This window comes from Tiliqua scincoides, chromosome 7 (assembly GCF_035046505.1).
Source record: "Tiliqua scincoides isolate rTilSci1 chromosome 7, rTilSci1.hap2, whole genome shotgun sequence".
Taxonomy (NCBI): Eukaryota; Metazoa; Chordata; class Lepidosauria; order Squamata; family Scincidae; genus Tiliqua; species Tiliqua scincoides.
In genome coordinates, this window is record NC_089827.1 from 49,126,391 (window position 1) to 49,142,788 (window position 16,398).

The following is a 16,398-nucleotide window of genomic DNA, read 5'->3' on the forward strand; positions in this document are numbered from 1 at the left end:
CCGGGTCCCCCCTCTTTCCCTTTTTAAAAATAGGCGTGACATTTGCTATCCTCCAATCTTCTGGCACCGTGGCCGTTTTGAGGGACAAGTTGCATACCTTAGTCAAGAGATCTGCAACTTCATTCTTCAATTCCTTAATAACCCTTGGGTGGATGCCATCAGGGCCCGGTGACTTATTGATCTTTAATTTATCAATGAGGTCTGAAACATCTTCTCTTTTAACCTCTATCTGACTTAACTCCTCGGTTAGGAGGGGCCGTTCGGGCAGCGGTATCTGCCCGAGGTCTTCTGCCATGAAGACAGATGCAAAGAACTCATTTAATTTCTCTGCCATCTCTAAGTCTCCTTTTATCTCCCCTTTCCCTCCCTCACCATCCAGAGGGCCAACCGCTTCTCTAGCGGGTTTCCTGCTTCTAACATATTTGAAGAAGCTTTTATTATTCCCCTTAATGTTGCTGGCCATGCGTTCCTCATAGTCTCTCTTGGCCTCCCATATCACCTTCTTACATTTCTTTTGCCACAGTTTATGTTCCTTTTTATTCTCCTCATTAGGGCAAGACTTCCATTTACGGAAGGAAGCTTCCTTGCCCTTCACAGCCTCTCTAACTTGGCTGGTTAGCCATGCGGGCACCCTCCTGGATTTAGTGGAACCCTTCTTTCTTTGCGGTATACACCTCTGCTGGGCCTCTATTACTGTTGTTTTAAGCAGCCTCCATGCACTCTGGAGAGATTGGACTCTCTTTACCCTCCCTTTCAACCTCCTTCTAACCAGCCTCCTCATTTGAGGGAAGTCCGCCGTTCGGAAGTCAAGGGTTTTTGTTAGAGATTTGCCTGGTATTCTTCCCCCAACGTGCATGTCAAAACGGATCGCAGCATGATCACTGTTCCCCAGTGGCTCAGTAACGTTTACATCTCTAACCAGGTCCTGCGTACCGCACAAAATTAAATCCAGAGTCACCTGTCCTGTGGTGGGCTCCGTGACTAGCTGATCTAAGCCACAGTCATTTAGCACGTCAAGAAATCCGGTTTCCTTATCGTGACCAGAACACAAATTGACCCAGTCAATATGAGGATAATTGAAGTCCCCCATGATTACAACCCTGTCCCTCCTTGTCACCTCCCTGATCTGTTTCCTCATTTCAAGGTCCCCATCAGATTTCTGGTCTGGAGGACGATAGCACGCCCCCAGTATTACATCGCTGCACAAGCCTGGTAATTTAACCCACAGAGATTCTACGGTGGAGTCGGACCCACCTTCAATCTCTACTTTGCTGGATTCTATCCCTTCCTTAACATAAAGGGCCACCCCATCTCCAACACGCCCCTGCCTGTCCCTCCTGTAGAGTTTATAGCCCGGGATTGCGGTATCCCACTGATTCTCCGCATTCCACCAGGTTTCCGTTATGCCCACTATGTCAATATTTTCCCTTGTCACCAGACATTCCAGTTCTCCCACCTTTGCTCGTAGACTTCGGGCATTCGCATAAAAGCATTTATACACCCCTTCAGCATGAATTTGTTTAACCCCCTTTTAAAGTCACCGGCTTATCCAATGGTTTGTTGCAATTAGTTTAAATACTTCCATATCTATGTTCCAATTTGTTAACAGTCTAACCCTTGCGGGCTTTGATCCTATGGGGCATACTGCACTAGTACAACATCTAAAAAATGCTGATGCTAGCAAGTATGGCAGTGCAAATGTTTGCAATTGGGTGTTTTCTCTCAGAAATGTGCTTCTACTTCCTACACAGAAAATAAACCTCAGGAGGATGGAAATGCACCTGCAAAAGGTGAGTGAACTTATATTAGAAGCAGTCAAAATACCAGTAGATGCTACAGTAGAAGCAGATGATATGGGCTTTTCTTTTCTTTTCGTTCCTTTCTTCCTCTCTTCTGGTCAACTTTTCATTTCTCTGTGTTTTAATTGTGTGGTTTAGTGTGACTTTCTAGATTTTGGCTGCATGTCTCAACCCAAGGAGACAAAGCAATTGCTTCATTTGTACTATAAAAAAAAAGCTTGCTCTCTACAGTACTCTGTGATGTTTTGTGTGCTGTGGCTTTCAAGTAAGACAATTCCAGAGAAGCGGCTGTATTAGTCTGTTGTAAAAAAGGGTCTTAAGTTAGGGCAAACTCGACATGCATCTAACTGTGCAGTGTAATTGAGTGGAGGGTTAGTTTTCTTTACAAATAGCAAGGCTGGGGAGTGTGAAATGCTACAAAAGCAGGGGTTGAGGGCCTCAGTACTTTGTGCCCCCATTTCAGTTTTGATCCCAGTGACATGGGGCAGGGGTCCTGTGCACTATTTTTAGACTTAAAAGGCTTACATTAAAAGCCAATAGAGAAAGGAATAGAAAAGCCAAGAGGTAATGAAATGCAAGAGATAAACCTTGTTCAGATGTAATGAAAATTTATAGTGAATGAGTACTAAGGGGTTTCAGGCTTATGTGCTGCTTTGTGGCGGGCAGGTCATAGTTTGCCTGTTCAGAGGACCTGGTAAGCAATGGCAGTGGTGTACCTAGGCCATCTGTCACCCGGGGCAAACTAAAATTTTGGCGCCCTCCAATTTAATTAATTAATTTTATTATTTGCAGAACTGTGTGATTTTTAAAAAGCTGCCTAACACACAGCTGCCTAACATAGACAGCACCACATTGGACAAGCAGCACAGCAGCATATTAATGTTGCACAAAAGACTCGATTTGCAGCACTGGACTGCTTGAGATAATAGGGAAGAACCCTGCTGAACACACTGAGAGCAACATAGATATTTATGGCATAAAACCACAAGACCAGATTTGCAGTGTTAGTGAGACACTGACAGTAAAACAGACAAGTGCATGTGAGTTCACTGAAAGCAAAAGAGGCTTGTGTGAGTGGTTCACAAGAGAGCATGGAAACAGGTCAGGGCAAGGCCAATCTAGCATCTCTATTTCCCACAGAAAGCAGTGTAAGGTAGACCCCACTATTGGAGAAGCAGCACAACACAGCAGCATTAGCCATCTCACATCTGACAAATGATTTCAAGGCTACACCACTGTAGCAAGCATACTTCTGGGCGTGGTGAAAACCACAAGGCCAGCAGAAGAGACTTGTGTGCTTGGTTCACAAGAGAGCATAGAAACAAGCCATACTAGAAACAGGCCAGGGCAAGGCCAATCTAGCATCTCTGTTTCCCACAGAAAGCAGCGTAGGGTAGACACCGCTACATTGGAGAAGCAGCACAACACAGCAGCGTTAGCCATCTCACATCTGATATATGATTTCAAGGCTACACCACTGTAGCAAGCAAACCCAGACTTCTGGGCATGATGAAAACCACAAGGCCAGCAAAAGAGACATGTGTGAATCAACCTAAGCCAAGGCCAATTTAATCCTGCTTTCTTTGTCTCTGTTTCCCACAGATAGCTGCCTAAGTGATAGACTAAATAACAGTGATGGCCAGGATAGCACAATAGTGTATTACTGAATACAGCACTGTAGCAAGCAAATGCATGATTTGTTTATGTGAAACAACAGTAAGGAGCATTGGAGTTAGAGCATTAGAAGAAAGCAGGGCCTCTGAGAAGAATTTTATCAAGGGGTACAAAGTTTCTTTTGGGCCCCTTTTCAAAGGAGGAGGGGGGCAATGGGGGCAGGTAGAACGGGGGGCCAAATAAGCTGAACAAGGGTGCTGACAGCCAAAACAGTCTTTGGAGCCCAGGTCTACCAGGCTTCTTGATGCAGAGCCCAGTTTTGTCCAACCAAGCGGCATTGGCAGCTAGATATAGTAATATGGAAAACCAGACACACTCCTAAGTCTCTCTAAAATCTTTGAAATATAGAAAATCCACTGCAGAAAATTAGCCTCATCAGGCTTGCACTAGAATGGACAGTGTGCTGTGCGCACCAAAATGAACTTCTGCAGCAGCTGTATCCCCTGAACCCCTATACCAGCCATTGTCAACCACTGTGCCATGGCATATTGGTGTGCCGTGAGTGGTCCACAGGTGTGCCACAGGAATTTGGGAGATAGCCATTTATTAGTAGGGCCAATGGGGATGTGAGCCCCCCATTGGCAGCATGGTGTGCCTTGGCAATTATCAAAAACATGATGGTGTGCCTTGAGAATGTTAGTGCCTTAACAGTGTGCCATGAGATGGGAATAGCTGAAAATCGCTGCCCGATACACTCCTTCATGGTTATGGGATCCACAAGCCAAAAAGCTACTATAGCAGGCCAGTTTCCTCCCAGATTTGATTCTGTTAGGGAGGGTCATGGATGCATTCCTGGGCCCTGTGTGCATGGCTTGTAGTAGCAGTTGCCAGCATCATGTGCAGGCTGTGAGCTGAAAACATAATATCCCAAGAACTATCTGGGCCCCCTCCTTTGGTTCCTGGACCCCCTTCCTGACCCTAGGCCTGGGTACAAATTACCCCCTTTATCCTCCTCTCCTAGGCCCTGATCAGTAGCAATATTCATTAACTTCAGGTCTTCATTTTTTACTGCATATATGATTTTTAACAGCAGTCCAGAATGACAGTGTAATAATAGACACCCAATTCCCTGCCTCTCAGCAGATTATGAAAGTTTAGTGGCTTCTATTATTAAGAACATAAGAAGAGCCCGAAGATCTGGATCAGGCCAAAGGCCCATCTAGTCCAGCTTCCTTTATCTCATAGTGGCCCACCAAATGCTTCAGGGAACACAACAGACACAACCTGCGTCCTGGTGCCCTCCCCTGCACCTGGCAATCAGAGGCAGCCTACCTCTAAAACCAAGAGCTTGCACATACCTACCATGACTTGTAAGCTGTAATAAACTTTTCCTTCAGAAATTTGACCAATCCCCTTTTAAAGGCATCCAGGCAAGATGCCATCACCACTTCCTGTGGCAAGGAGCTCCACAGACTAATTACACACTGGGTACAGAAATATTGGCAGGGAGGGGTGGCTGCAAGACCGTGCCACTGCTCATTTTCTCAAACAAGAAAATAATTTTTTTTTTAAAAAGCTAAATAATCCAGTTCTGTCTCCCTCCTCCCCAAGTTATAAGTGCTCAGTGATGTATATTAATGGCCAGCAGGCGCTGTACTACTCACTTATTAAACAAGAAAATTACAATATATAAATAAGTTTTTTTTTGAGAAAGCGAAATAATTCCATTCTCTTGCCACCCTTCCAATTGAGCAAAGCAATACTTGCAACAGGAGGGTTTTCTTTTAAACTACCCTCTAGTTTGTGCCAACAAAGGCTGCAATCCTGTCCACCCTTTCCTGAGAGTAAACCCCATTGAACAAAATAGGGCTTACACCTAGCTAGGGTTGTGCCCACAATCACTGCTGACCCAGGAAGTCAGGAGCAGACAGCAGTAGCATGTGGAATGAGAATGAATGGCTGGGGGATGGGACTGCAGAAGTAAGGCAGCTCCTGATTGGCTGGCGATCAGCCAGTGAAGTGGTGTTCCAAGAGCAAAAAGCTGGGTGGTGATTGGCTTGGGCCGGCTGGAGGCTTGGGGAAGGGAGAAAAAGCACAGCCAGCAAAATTAAAAAGGGAAACCCAAGGCAATGGGACAGGAGGGCAGTGAGCTCAGGGGGCGGAGGGAAGCAGCAAGCCCTCCCCCAACACAGAAGTGACTTTTTTAAAAAGTGAAACGTGGGGGTGGTGCAGCTTCAGCACCCCTCCCGAGGCTGCCTGGCCTCAGCGCCTTGGGCTTTTGCTCCATTTGCCCATAGCCAGGCCCACCAGTGAGCAATGGCTTGCCAAAAACAAAAATGATACAAGTTGGGCATCCTTTATCAGGAATTCAGAAATACAAAGTATTCCTAAATGCGGAACTGTTTTAAGCACCAACATGACTTAAAAAAACAAAACATTTTGCCTAAAGAAATAAAATCACAAACTGTGTTTCTTGCACAAACCTCGTTTCATGCACGAAATTATTTAAAATATTGTATAAATTACCTTCTGTCTATGTGTATATTTATGTGAAACATAAATGAATTTTGTGTTTAGACTTGGGCCCCATCCCCAAAATCTCTCATTATGTATATGCAACTATTCCGAAATATGGAAAAATCTGATATTAAAAATGCTTCTGGTCCCAAGCAATTTGGATAAGGGAAGCCTAACCTGTACCCCACTCCCTCGTGATGATGTCATTGCCAAGTGAGATGTTTAGAAGCCTTGCTCTATTGCAGTTGTTCAAATTGTTCCAGAGGGCGGCAGATCATTATGAAAAGCTATCTCCATTCTCATTCAGTATATACAGCCTGTATTTATTTTACTTACAGAAGAACAGAATTGACAATGGCAGCATCAAACTCGAAGGAACATCCTCTACTGACGCCGTTTCACAGTTCTGTTTTGTCCAGCATCACTGTGTAAAAAAGCACCAAAACTACCATTGTCTTCTAATATATTACATTCCACATTATGCTTTTATTCACCATATTTTTAATGTCAATAACATGACTACTATCTTCCTTTCATCTACTGGAATGAATTTACTGGAATATTCATAAATTCAAAATTAATCTGCTCATATTTCTCTTTAGGTTCCATCCAGCCATCCAATCATCTAATAAATTGTCAGTGTTTTTCATTTTAACTTTAGGTTCTATCCTGTCCTCTGTTAAAACATTTGCATGTTTCATCTGTGTTTTTACCTAAAGTTTCCATGAAATTTCCATACAAAATCTCAGCTGTCTTTTAGAGTGCTTTGCTTAAGATGTTAGAGTTCATCTGCAACTTTAGCATATATGGGGAGTGACCATGGAGAGAATTTCATTAAAAATGGTACAAGTTCAGCCTTTCTGGGGCCTTGCATTGCCAGAACTAGTGTTCTGGGACCACATTCCTTTATGGCAGTGAAAAAGCCAGGCTACTGTTGTGTGCTATCAGGCTGCTGCTACAGACAGGTAGCACTGAAGCGTGCTCAGTAGCAGCTCCAGAGACCGCAGTTGGTGCCGGTACACTGATGGTGAAGGCAGGTTGTGGGTAAGGAGGTGGAGGGCAGGGGAGTTTCCGGGAGGATCAGGGGAGGGGAGGGGAGGGAGGGAGTCAATCTCAGTGACACTAGCTTGTGCCAGTTCTCATCCCTTCTTCCTCAGGTTGCCGCTGCCCTTTTCTCTCCTCAGTCATGTGCCTGCAAAATGGCTGACATAGGTCCAAAGAGACCCATAGGTGATTGGGCAGCCTACTTGGGGGGAGGGGGTTAACATTTACTTATTTAATATTTAAATATTTTCTTACCTCTGCTAGCTTAGCCAATTGATTTACTTACTTTCTGCTGGATTCCCTCTTCTCCCACCATTGGATGCATCACACACTCTGCAAGCATGGCTGTATTGGCACAGAATGGGGTGGAGACTAGGGCTGGGAAGAGGCGGGTCGAGGGCAGAAAGGGGCAGTATTAATGGTTGCAGTGCCACCGATATCCTACGCCCCCCCCCCCGCCTCGATCTGCCTTCCTGGGTGCACTCAGACTTGTGTCAGCAAAATTACTAGTATAGGTCTGAGCAGACCCATTCAGGCAGCGAAGGCATACTCCTGGGCAAAGGAACTAATGTTCCATTACCTGTTGGAGACCTCCAGGACTGTCCTTCCACAAGATGCAGCACACGCTTCAGTGGTACAGTTGCATCAATGGGGGAATTTAGGTCTTTATCCAGACCTGTGTGTGCTGGCTCACCACCAGTGTGCACTGTCGCAAATGTAAGGCACATTTGCAAAACCCTTACTGTGGGCCCAGCACTGGAGCTAACCCAGCGCAAGCCCACCCTGGGCCAGCTACAACACTGGGCCCACGTTCCGCTGTCAGGTGGTTGTCCGGACCAACTGGTGGTGGAGAGGTGAGTGGGGGGAGATGGGGGGAGGCATTCTGAGGTGCGTGGAGGCGAGGGGAAGGCAGGTGAAGGGCGGGGAGGAGGCAGGCAGGGGAGGGAGTAGGCAGGAAGAGGACAGGACTGGTAGAGTGGAGTTCCACCAGATCCTGAGCTCCGTGTTGCTGCATGGTCCAAAACGAGACTCTCCAATTCTGCAGCAGTTCCAGAGCTGCCACAGAATTGAATAGCCTCATTGCAGGCCTACTTCCCTTACCTGGGAAAGACCCCTTCCCCTGAAGAGCTGCTGTGGTCTGCCTGGTTGCAAGTAAGATACTGCAGCAACCATTTTTGGTGCCACAGCAGTCCCTCACACCGGGCAGCTCAGGATTGGGCTATTAGTTAGGACTGGGCTGCCTGTGTATTTAGAAAACTACTGTAGGGCTTGATTTGGGTAAAATAAAAAGTCAGGTAGGGCTTGTGAATTCCATTAAGGACCCATCTGCCCTTTCTCCCATAATTTGAGTACTGTCCAGCAGTACTACAAGCTATGGTCTTCTGCACCCACTGAGCACAAGCAAGCTCCCTTCATGGTTTGCCATTATGTAAATCTGGGCAGATTCTTGGAAATGGGATGGCTTGTACAGTTGTGGTAACACTGCTGCCAACTAGAACTATACTAGAGCTGTTTTGGTCTGATCTGAATGAATTGAAGTGGACTGGCAATACGAGTAGGGTTAAAGCCAGGTGCATTTTTTTCACTCATGCAAACTCTCGTTATACTATACTCCTTAGGGTGCAATCCTAACCAACTTTCCAGCACTGACTTAGCCACAATGCAGCCCCAAGTTAAGGTAACAAACATGCCCTTACCTTGTGGAGGCCTCCTTTACTGCCTCTCCACTGCAGGATAAGGTGCATGCCACAGTTATGTCAATGCTTGAAAGTTGGTTAGGATTACATCCTTAATCTACCAAACAGGTATACTATTTCTCTATTGTAAACAATTGGTTTGCACCAAGTTGTCTTCTTTCATGCATTACACTGCAAAATATAGACAATTAAAATTTTACTTGCAGAAGAAAAGGAGAGTGAAATAGTGGTTGTAATTCTACCATCAGGTCTGATGTTCTTTCGGTATGCAACCAAAGACTGATTGTTACAGTTCATTCATTAATTCCATCTGTCAAAGCAGTTCTACTGCCATTTGTTACCTTGATTTCTATGGAAATTTCATATCAGGTTTCAGTATGCTGGAGATGTACCATGTGGTGGCATAAACCTTTATTGCTTAGAAAAGATAGGCTGCACTCATTGGTAAAATTGCAGTTGTCATCTTGCATACCAAATAACTGCTTTTTGTTCTTTTAGTTTCTCAAGTCTTTCAACAAGATAAACTAAATTACTATTTTATGTGTCATTCATTTTCCATATGGAGAACAAGCACACCATTGCATACACTGTGATGCCTGAGCTGAACAAATTCCTTATTTTCTGCATATTTTCATAGACTATAACAAGGACAATATTTTTTTTACAGTATTGTAAACAAGCAAACGGAAGGGTTTGCATTTATGTTACACTATTCCATTATGAAAACAATCACTGGAGCCAGTTATTGCCTTCTGATCAGTTAGCACAATATTTGTATTTTTTGCATTTGTTTTTAATGCATTTATCCATTTATCATAATCATAGCTCACTGAAGACCACCACCTTTCAAGTAATCTTGCATACACTAAGGCCCAAATCCTAACCAACTTTCACTGCCAATGGGACCTGTGTTGCATCCTGCAGTTGGGTGGCACTCATGGAGGCCTCCTCAAAATAAGGGAATGCTTGTTCCCTTACCTCGGAGCTGCATTGCCCTTATGTCAGTGCTGGAAAGTGGGTTAGGATTGCGCCCTAAGTCATTCAGTGCATGGAATTTGCAGGTGTTCGGAATGTAGCAGAATTTGTTCATAGGGAATAATTATTATATGAAACCATTTTCCATTATCAAAAGGTCCGTATTGCATTCACTTTTTGTGGGTCAACGTTTTGACTTCCTGTATAAAGGGTCACCATGTGTATTAGGGGCATCTGTTCCCGCATGGATTTTTCTTGCTAAGAACTACATTTGTATCTCAATACTGGAATTCAGTTTCATTATTCACATTCCTTATCTCTAGACTGCAGAAATGGACACTAAGCTCAGGTTAAAAGTAAAATCTTCTAAAAATAAATTAAGAGCTCAAAAATTTGAGTTTGTGCTTTCCCACAATTCAGATCTAACAAAAAACAGTTTGCTAAGGAGCAAACTGCATGTTATGTGACCTGAATGAAATGCGGCTGTAAGCAACTGCCAGTTTACTCACAGAAACCGAGAGGTGTTTAATGTTTTACCCTGAGTCATCTTCCTGATCAAAATCATTCCGAAATGCTTTTTACCCCTTGAAGGGAAATAAAGTATGTTGCCCTTGTGGGGCAAATTGCAAGTGAGGTGGATTTTGATCAGAAAAACAGTTCAGGGCAAGTATTAAACACCCCGTCTTGCAGTGCAACTGCTGTGATCCTGGCTCCAATAAAGAGGACTCCAGCTACTAATTATAACGAGCACAGTGTGTATCCTTTTCTGAATGATTTATGTTGAAACCATTTTTCTTACAGTGATAAATGGAGTCAATGTTCTGACATTTTGGGCTAAAAGGAGGGGTTTGTTTTGTCATTTAGCATGTTTGCCTTTTCTTAAAATGGTGCACAGCTCAATTCTAAGCATATTTACTCAGAAGTAAATATTGCTGTTTTCAATGGCACTTACTGCCAGGTAAATGTGCATTTACTCAATCTCAGTTTTTCTCCTTGTTAGGAGCTTTGCTGAATTATTTCAGTGTAACAGAGGTTGAGATTTCCATACTGCATGTTATAGGGTGAAGGGTTCCAGGGTGAAGACATACATACATTCAAAAGTATGGTGAAAAAAGGTCTGCATGTGCATTCTCTGCTGCTCTGAAAACTTAATGCCTCAGGGCCCAATCCTATCTAACTTTCCAGCACTGGTGCAGCCCTGGGGTAAAGGAAAACATGTTCCCATACCTTGAGGAGGTCTCAGTGACTGCCCATCCACTGCAGGATGCAGCGCATGCCCCATTGGCACAGTTACACCAGCACTGAAAAGTTGGATAGGATGCAGTAAACGTGTGATCCAATCTCCTCCACCGTAATTTAAAATGTCTATATTTTTTCACCCTTACTTGGCTTGTTGAAGCTTCTCAAGAAGCATGCAGGTAATGCTTATGTTATTTTCATCATGCCCATCTACAGTAGAGATATTTGTGGTTTAATATTGCCAGTGACCTCTGAGTCTGTTCTCTTCATTTGCCATGCGCAGTTATTATTAGCTAACTGAAATAGTGGAGTATTTTAGGGAGTACATTTTATTTTAGAACTAAGATTAACCTATGTATATTCATTGGTTCTTAGGATGTGTTTGCCATACCATCTTCATAATGTTCCAGATCATTTTTAATTATTGAATCACATTATTATTTTTTCTATATTTTTTCTCAAAAAAAGGTTTATTAATTCTAATCACAATCTTTATATTATCACTGTTAATTTTGATAGATACAATACAACTAAATTTAAGCTCTTCAAGGGTGCAATCCTAACAATGCCCTGGACTGGCGCAAGTCCCTTGCACCAGCCCAGGAGGGTTGCAAACATGCTATAAGTCACGTTTGCGCCTTCTCGAGAGTCGGCTGGGCCAGCGCACAGACACATGCCAGCCCGCAGAGGCTGAATCCAGCCTCTGTGCCAACATGGGGAGGGAGCCTTGCATTGGCCAATGCCTCCCCATGTTGGGCGGGGAGGAGGTGGGAGGGAGGTGTTCTGGGGCAGCGGGAGGGTGGGGAGCAGGAAGTGGGAATGGCAATTATGCCGGATTCCAACCCCCATTCCCAAGCAACGCAGAGCAGCTTCATGCCACTCTGCTCTCCTCTGACTCATGCCACCTCTTGAGGTGGTGCACGTTTGAGGAGACCCATAGGGGCTGCAGTGACTTACCCAGGGGTAAGGAGAAGAGTTTCCCCTTACCTTTGGTTGATCCACTTTGGAGCCCTGTCTTGCACTGGATACAGCACAGGCCTCCTGACCTGCCTGTTCCAGCGCAAGATAGGATTACACAGTTAGTCTCATTGATGATTGATTATGGTAGGAAAAGGTAGGTGCTAAAGTAATGATGGCATTTTAAAAGCATTAATTTACTAGGTTAAGCCCTTTATTGGTCACACAAGTGACAGTTCTTATGTAGATATCTTATCTGAGTTTGAAAATAAAAAGGATTTTGTTTCATCCCATCAGTTTAAATCCATTTTATTCCAATGTTACAAAGTAGTCTATTTCCTAATTAGAGCATTATTTTCCTGACTTTTTAAATTATAAAAATGATGATGAATGTATATATGGTACACATTTTACTTACAGAGGGAAACGTCAGAGAAATGACATCCTCTTCAGAAGGTCAGATCTATGGTTGACCTTGATTTTCATTGTGGCATTTTTTTGTATTCCATTTGCCCCCATATTTTTTTTTGTATTTTGCTGATGACATTTCTAACAAACACATCCACTTCGAAAGCTCCCATGCAAACCCATGTTTTAATAATACATCACATTTTACATCCCATTTCTGTAGTTGTGTGAAGCATTAAAGATATCCATTTCAGCTGCACAATCCCATAAAGCTTTATCCATCGGTTTGCAGTTTTCATTACCAGTGTTTCCAGCCATCGTGGTCTTCCCTTCTTTTGCAGGTTCCCCATTTTCATTTGTTTGTGCTAAAAATAAGGACAAGCTATATTTTTCCTTTTTCTTGCTTGTTGTATTTTACTTGTTATATATTTCTTTTTGCAGATGAAGATGATGCTCCACCAGCAGGTTAGGAGGACTATTCCGTTTTGTGATTTTTAATTTTGCTAAAACTGAAAGGAAAAATAATGAGATGTGGTTCTTCTGTTCTCATCCAAGAACAACTCTCTTTAACACAGAAAAATTTTAAAACTTTTCAGATGCCCTGATAAATATTTCTCATAGTAAATAAATATTACTCAATGATTTAATTTGGTTTCACTTAGACTTTCCCATAATTGTATTTAGGAATGGAAACTGTATTTAAAACTCCCACCACATCACTCTACCTTAGGAAACATTTATTAGCTTTAGTCCACATGCCCCAAGTTATGGACATGTGAATTACAGGCAACTGCGTCAATGCTTTGGTGCAGGTGCAGTACCTCCTTTCCTGGTGCTTCCTTGGAGGCCTAACAGTGCTGGGCTGGCAATAACCAGCTATTCTGACCTGTTTCAAGTTACAAACAGACTTCCGGAACTTAATCTTTCTTTAAGTAGGGGACAAACAGCCCAATCCTACTCAACTTCGCCCTGCCCCCCCCCCAGCAATGCAGCTGCACCAGTGTGGCATATGCTAAATCCCATGGGAGAGATTTAGCTTCTGGAGGCCTCTTTGGGGAAGGAGAACATTTGTTTCCTTATCCTGGGGTAAGCTTACACCACCCCCTTGGGCCTACTCAGACCTGCAGCGGTTCTATAGCTGCTGCAAGTCTGCATGAACCTGGAACTGGAGAAAGAGGGATAGGATATCAGTACCACTGCTGCTCTCTCTTCTTCCTGGCACCAATCCACCCTCCTCCCCACCCCATTTCCTCCCTGTTCTTCCAGAATGAACAATTCAGTGGCATAGGCCCAAATTCAGGGCCTAAATAGCCCAATCCTAGCCTTGTGGTATGTTGACATACTGCGAGGCCCACCAGTGTACCATGAGGTCCACTGGCATGGCACCCGTCCTGCTGATCTGTACAGTACACCCACCAGTGCAAATGCCAGAAGGCCGTGAGCCATCAGCAGCCTCACACATCCCTGCTTCCTGTGTGTTGGTTTTTAAAATTTTAAAGAGACTCCTAAATTCACAGTGCGATCCTATGCATGTCTGCTCAGAAATAACATCCATTCAGTTCAATGGTAAGTGTGTATATTATTGCAACATTAAAAACTTCTTAAAATGTCACAAATAAAACACAAACCAGCAGCAGTTGCCTCTTAATAAGAAAGGGCAAGGCCTATAACATCCAATTCAATTTTATAAAATCCAATTTTGCCTTTCTTCGGTGAGTCAAAGTGGTGTGCATGGGGTTGTGTGACTGGGGTTTGTATCACCCAGTGCAGGAGGCCAGCATGTCACCCCTATGATGACCCTCCTCCCATGCAGTGGGTGGAGCAATGCCACCAGGCAGTGTGCATGATGATGCGCCATTGCCCTGCTCCCGCTTGTTTTTTGGCTATAACTTTTGATAGAATAGAGATATTTCAACGCGGTTTGTTTCATTGCATTCTGCAGGAAATTATACATTGATTGATATATAACATGATGTTATTACTCGAAAGTACAAGATTTTAAAACATTTTGGCAAGTAGTGGTGTCACCCCCCCGATGCATAACCTGATGCATAACCCGATGCAGCTCACATGCCCCACACACCCCTAATGACACCACTGTGGGATTCCCAGGTAGTCTAATAAGAAAATAAGAAAAGCCTTGGTGGATCAGACCAAAGTTTCATTTATAGCCCAACCTTTCCTTGGCCAGCCTGTGGGGCACAGCAGCATTGAGACAGCCTCTGCTGCATCCTGTGGGCTGTCTGGAGACCATGACACAGCAGAGAGGTAAATGAACAAAATTCTTACTTGCCTACTCAGCTGTGCAATAGCCCCCAATGAGTCAACTCGGATCTGTGCCAGCTCTTTGGCTGGCATAAATTGAGTGGACCCAAGGGTATGTGATGGGCCTGGACAGGGGCCATAGGATACCTGCTGTACTGTTGCCACCAATAGTTACCACCTGATCTCCCTGACACAGCTCTCAGCAGCCCCAATAGCCACTCTGATCCTCCACCTCCCTGCCCACAGCTCATGCCCTCTTCAATTTGCCTCCTCCAGCTGTGGCTGGGTGCTCTAATGCCATGCCAGTGCAGTTGCCAGCCTTTTGCACTGGTGACTCTGCTGTACATGTTGTCCCTGCAGTTGCAGTGCTGTCAGAATTGGCCTTCCACTGACTGAACTCTTGTCCCAACAGAAGACATCCATAGGCTTGGGCTGCTAGTCCAACATCACGCTCACCATAAAGGCCAGCCATGACCCTTTAGGCATTTGGCCTATGAACCCATGTGGCCATAATGGCTAGCAACCACTGATATCAATCTATCTTCAATGAAAGTACCCAATACCTTTTAATAATTCTATTCAACCACTGACCATTAGAAGAGCCCATAGTTTGGCATGTCCAATGAAGTAATCCAAGGATAACTTTTGAATTGGTATCATCCAGTTTACTTTTACCTTTCAGATGGGACTAATCGGGCTGGAGACAGAAAGGACTCAGGTGAGAGGAGGAGGGAACTTCAAAACATTCCAAAATTCACAGATTGCAATATCTATTAATGATTTATTTCTTGTAGCTTAACTTTCTTCAGTTTCTATTGCCGTGACTCATGTGGTATTGCACGCTAACCTTTTATTTTTAATCTGCCTTTTTTTCAGATCTACATAAAGATCCTGGTTAAAAGTTTCACGAGGCTCCATTGTGCAGATAGAGCTTCCTGTGAGCAGGGGCTTCCTCACTTCTGTGGAATAAAAAGAAATGCCCCTCCTCACTTTAAGCTCTGCACTATGCACAAGTGCACTTTGGTGCTTCAGGTCAGGTCTAAGTTGGCTATATAAGCCAACTATGGTATAGATCAAGGATGCCCAAACCCCGGCCTGGGGGCCACTTGCAGCCCTTGGGGGCTCCCAATCCGGCCCGTAGGGAGTCCTCAGACTCCAATGAGCCTCTGGCCCTCCGGAGACTTGCTGGAGCCCATGCTGGCCCAATGCAACTGTTCTCAGTGTGAGGACGACCATTTGACCTCTCACCTGAGCTGTGGGACAAGGCTCCCTTCACCACTTGGTGTTTCACATCTGTGATGCAGCAGTGGCAGTGAAGGAAAGGCTGGCCTTGCTCTGTGCAAGGCCTTTTATAGGCCTTGCAAGACCTTCATTCATTCATAGAAGTTCCATCTTTAATATATTGATTTATGTAAATTTATTCAAATTTTAAATGTAAATTAATTCTTTTTCTCCCAGCCCCGGACGTCAGAGAGATGATGTGGCCCTCCTGCCAAAATGTTTGGACACCCTTGATATAGATAGTTCCAGAGAGTTGATATGGAAAATCTAGGCGTAGACCTCTCTTTTATTTGACATATTACAATAAGGAATAGTTTTTTTAAATCCAATTTTTACTCAAATACACTCTTAAAATTCATATTCAAAATGTATTCAAAATATATATTCAAAAAATTTATATATTTGAATAAAATATATTCAGAATATATATTTCTTATTAGCTTGTTTAAGAAAATATATAGGCATCTCTCGTATCCACAGAGGATATGCCGCCTCCCCCATGGAGACCAGAAACTGCAGATAAAAGGGAACCCTATCGCCATGTAGGCTTCTGCTTCCTGTTGATATTCTGCTGGTGTTTCTCTAGTGTTCAGACTGCCTGC

At 43.9% G+C, this 16,398-nt stretch overlaps 1 protein-coding gene across 1 annotated transcript in view; it reads left to right on the forward strand.

The window, feature by feature from the left end:
- The window catches only part of MYBPC1 (myosin binding protein C1), a 99,843-nt gene that overhangs the window by 23,174 nt on the left and 60,271 nt on the right, over positions 1-16,398 (forward strand). The window contains exons 3-6 of the mRNA XM_066634458.1: positions 8,878-8,919; positions 12,263-12,298; positions 12,692-12,715; positions 15,198-15,233. Of these exons, the coding sequence (XP_066490555.1) occupies positions 8,878-8,919; positions 12,263-12,298; positions 12,692-12,715; positions 15,198-15,233 (138 nt within the window). The remainder of the gene's footprint in view (positions 1-8,877; positions 8,920-12,262; positions 12,299-12,691; positions 12,716-15,197; positions 15,234-16,398) is intronic.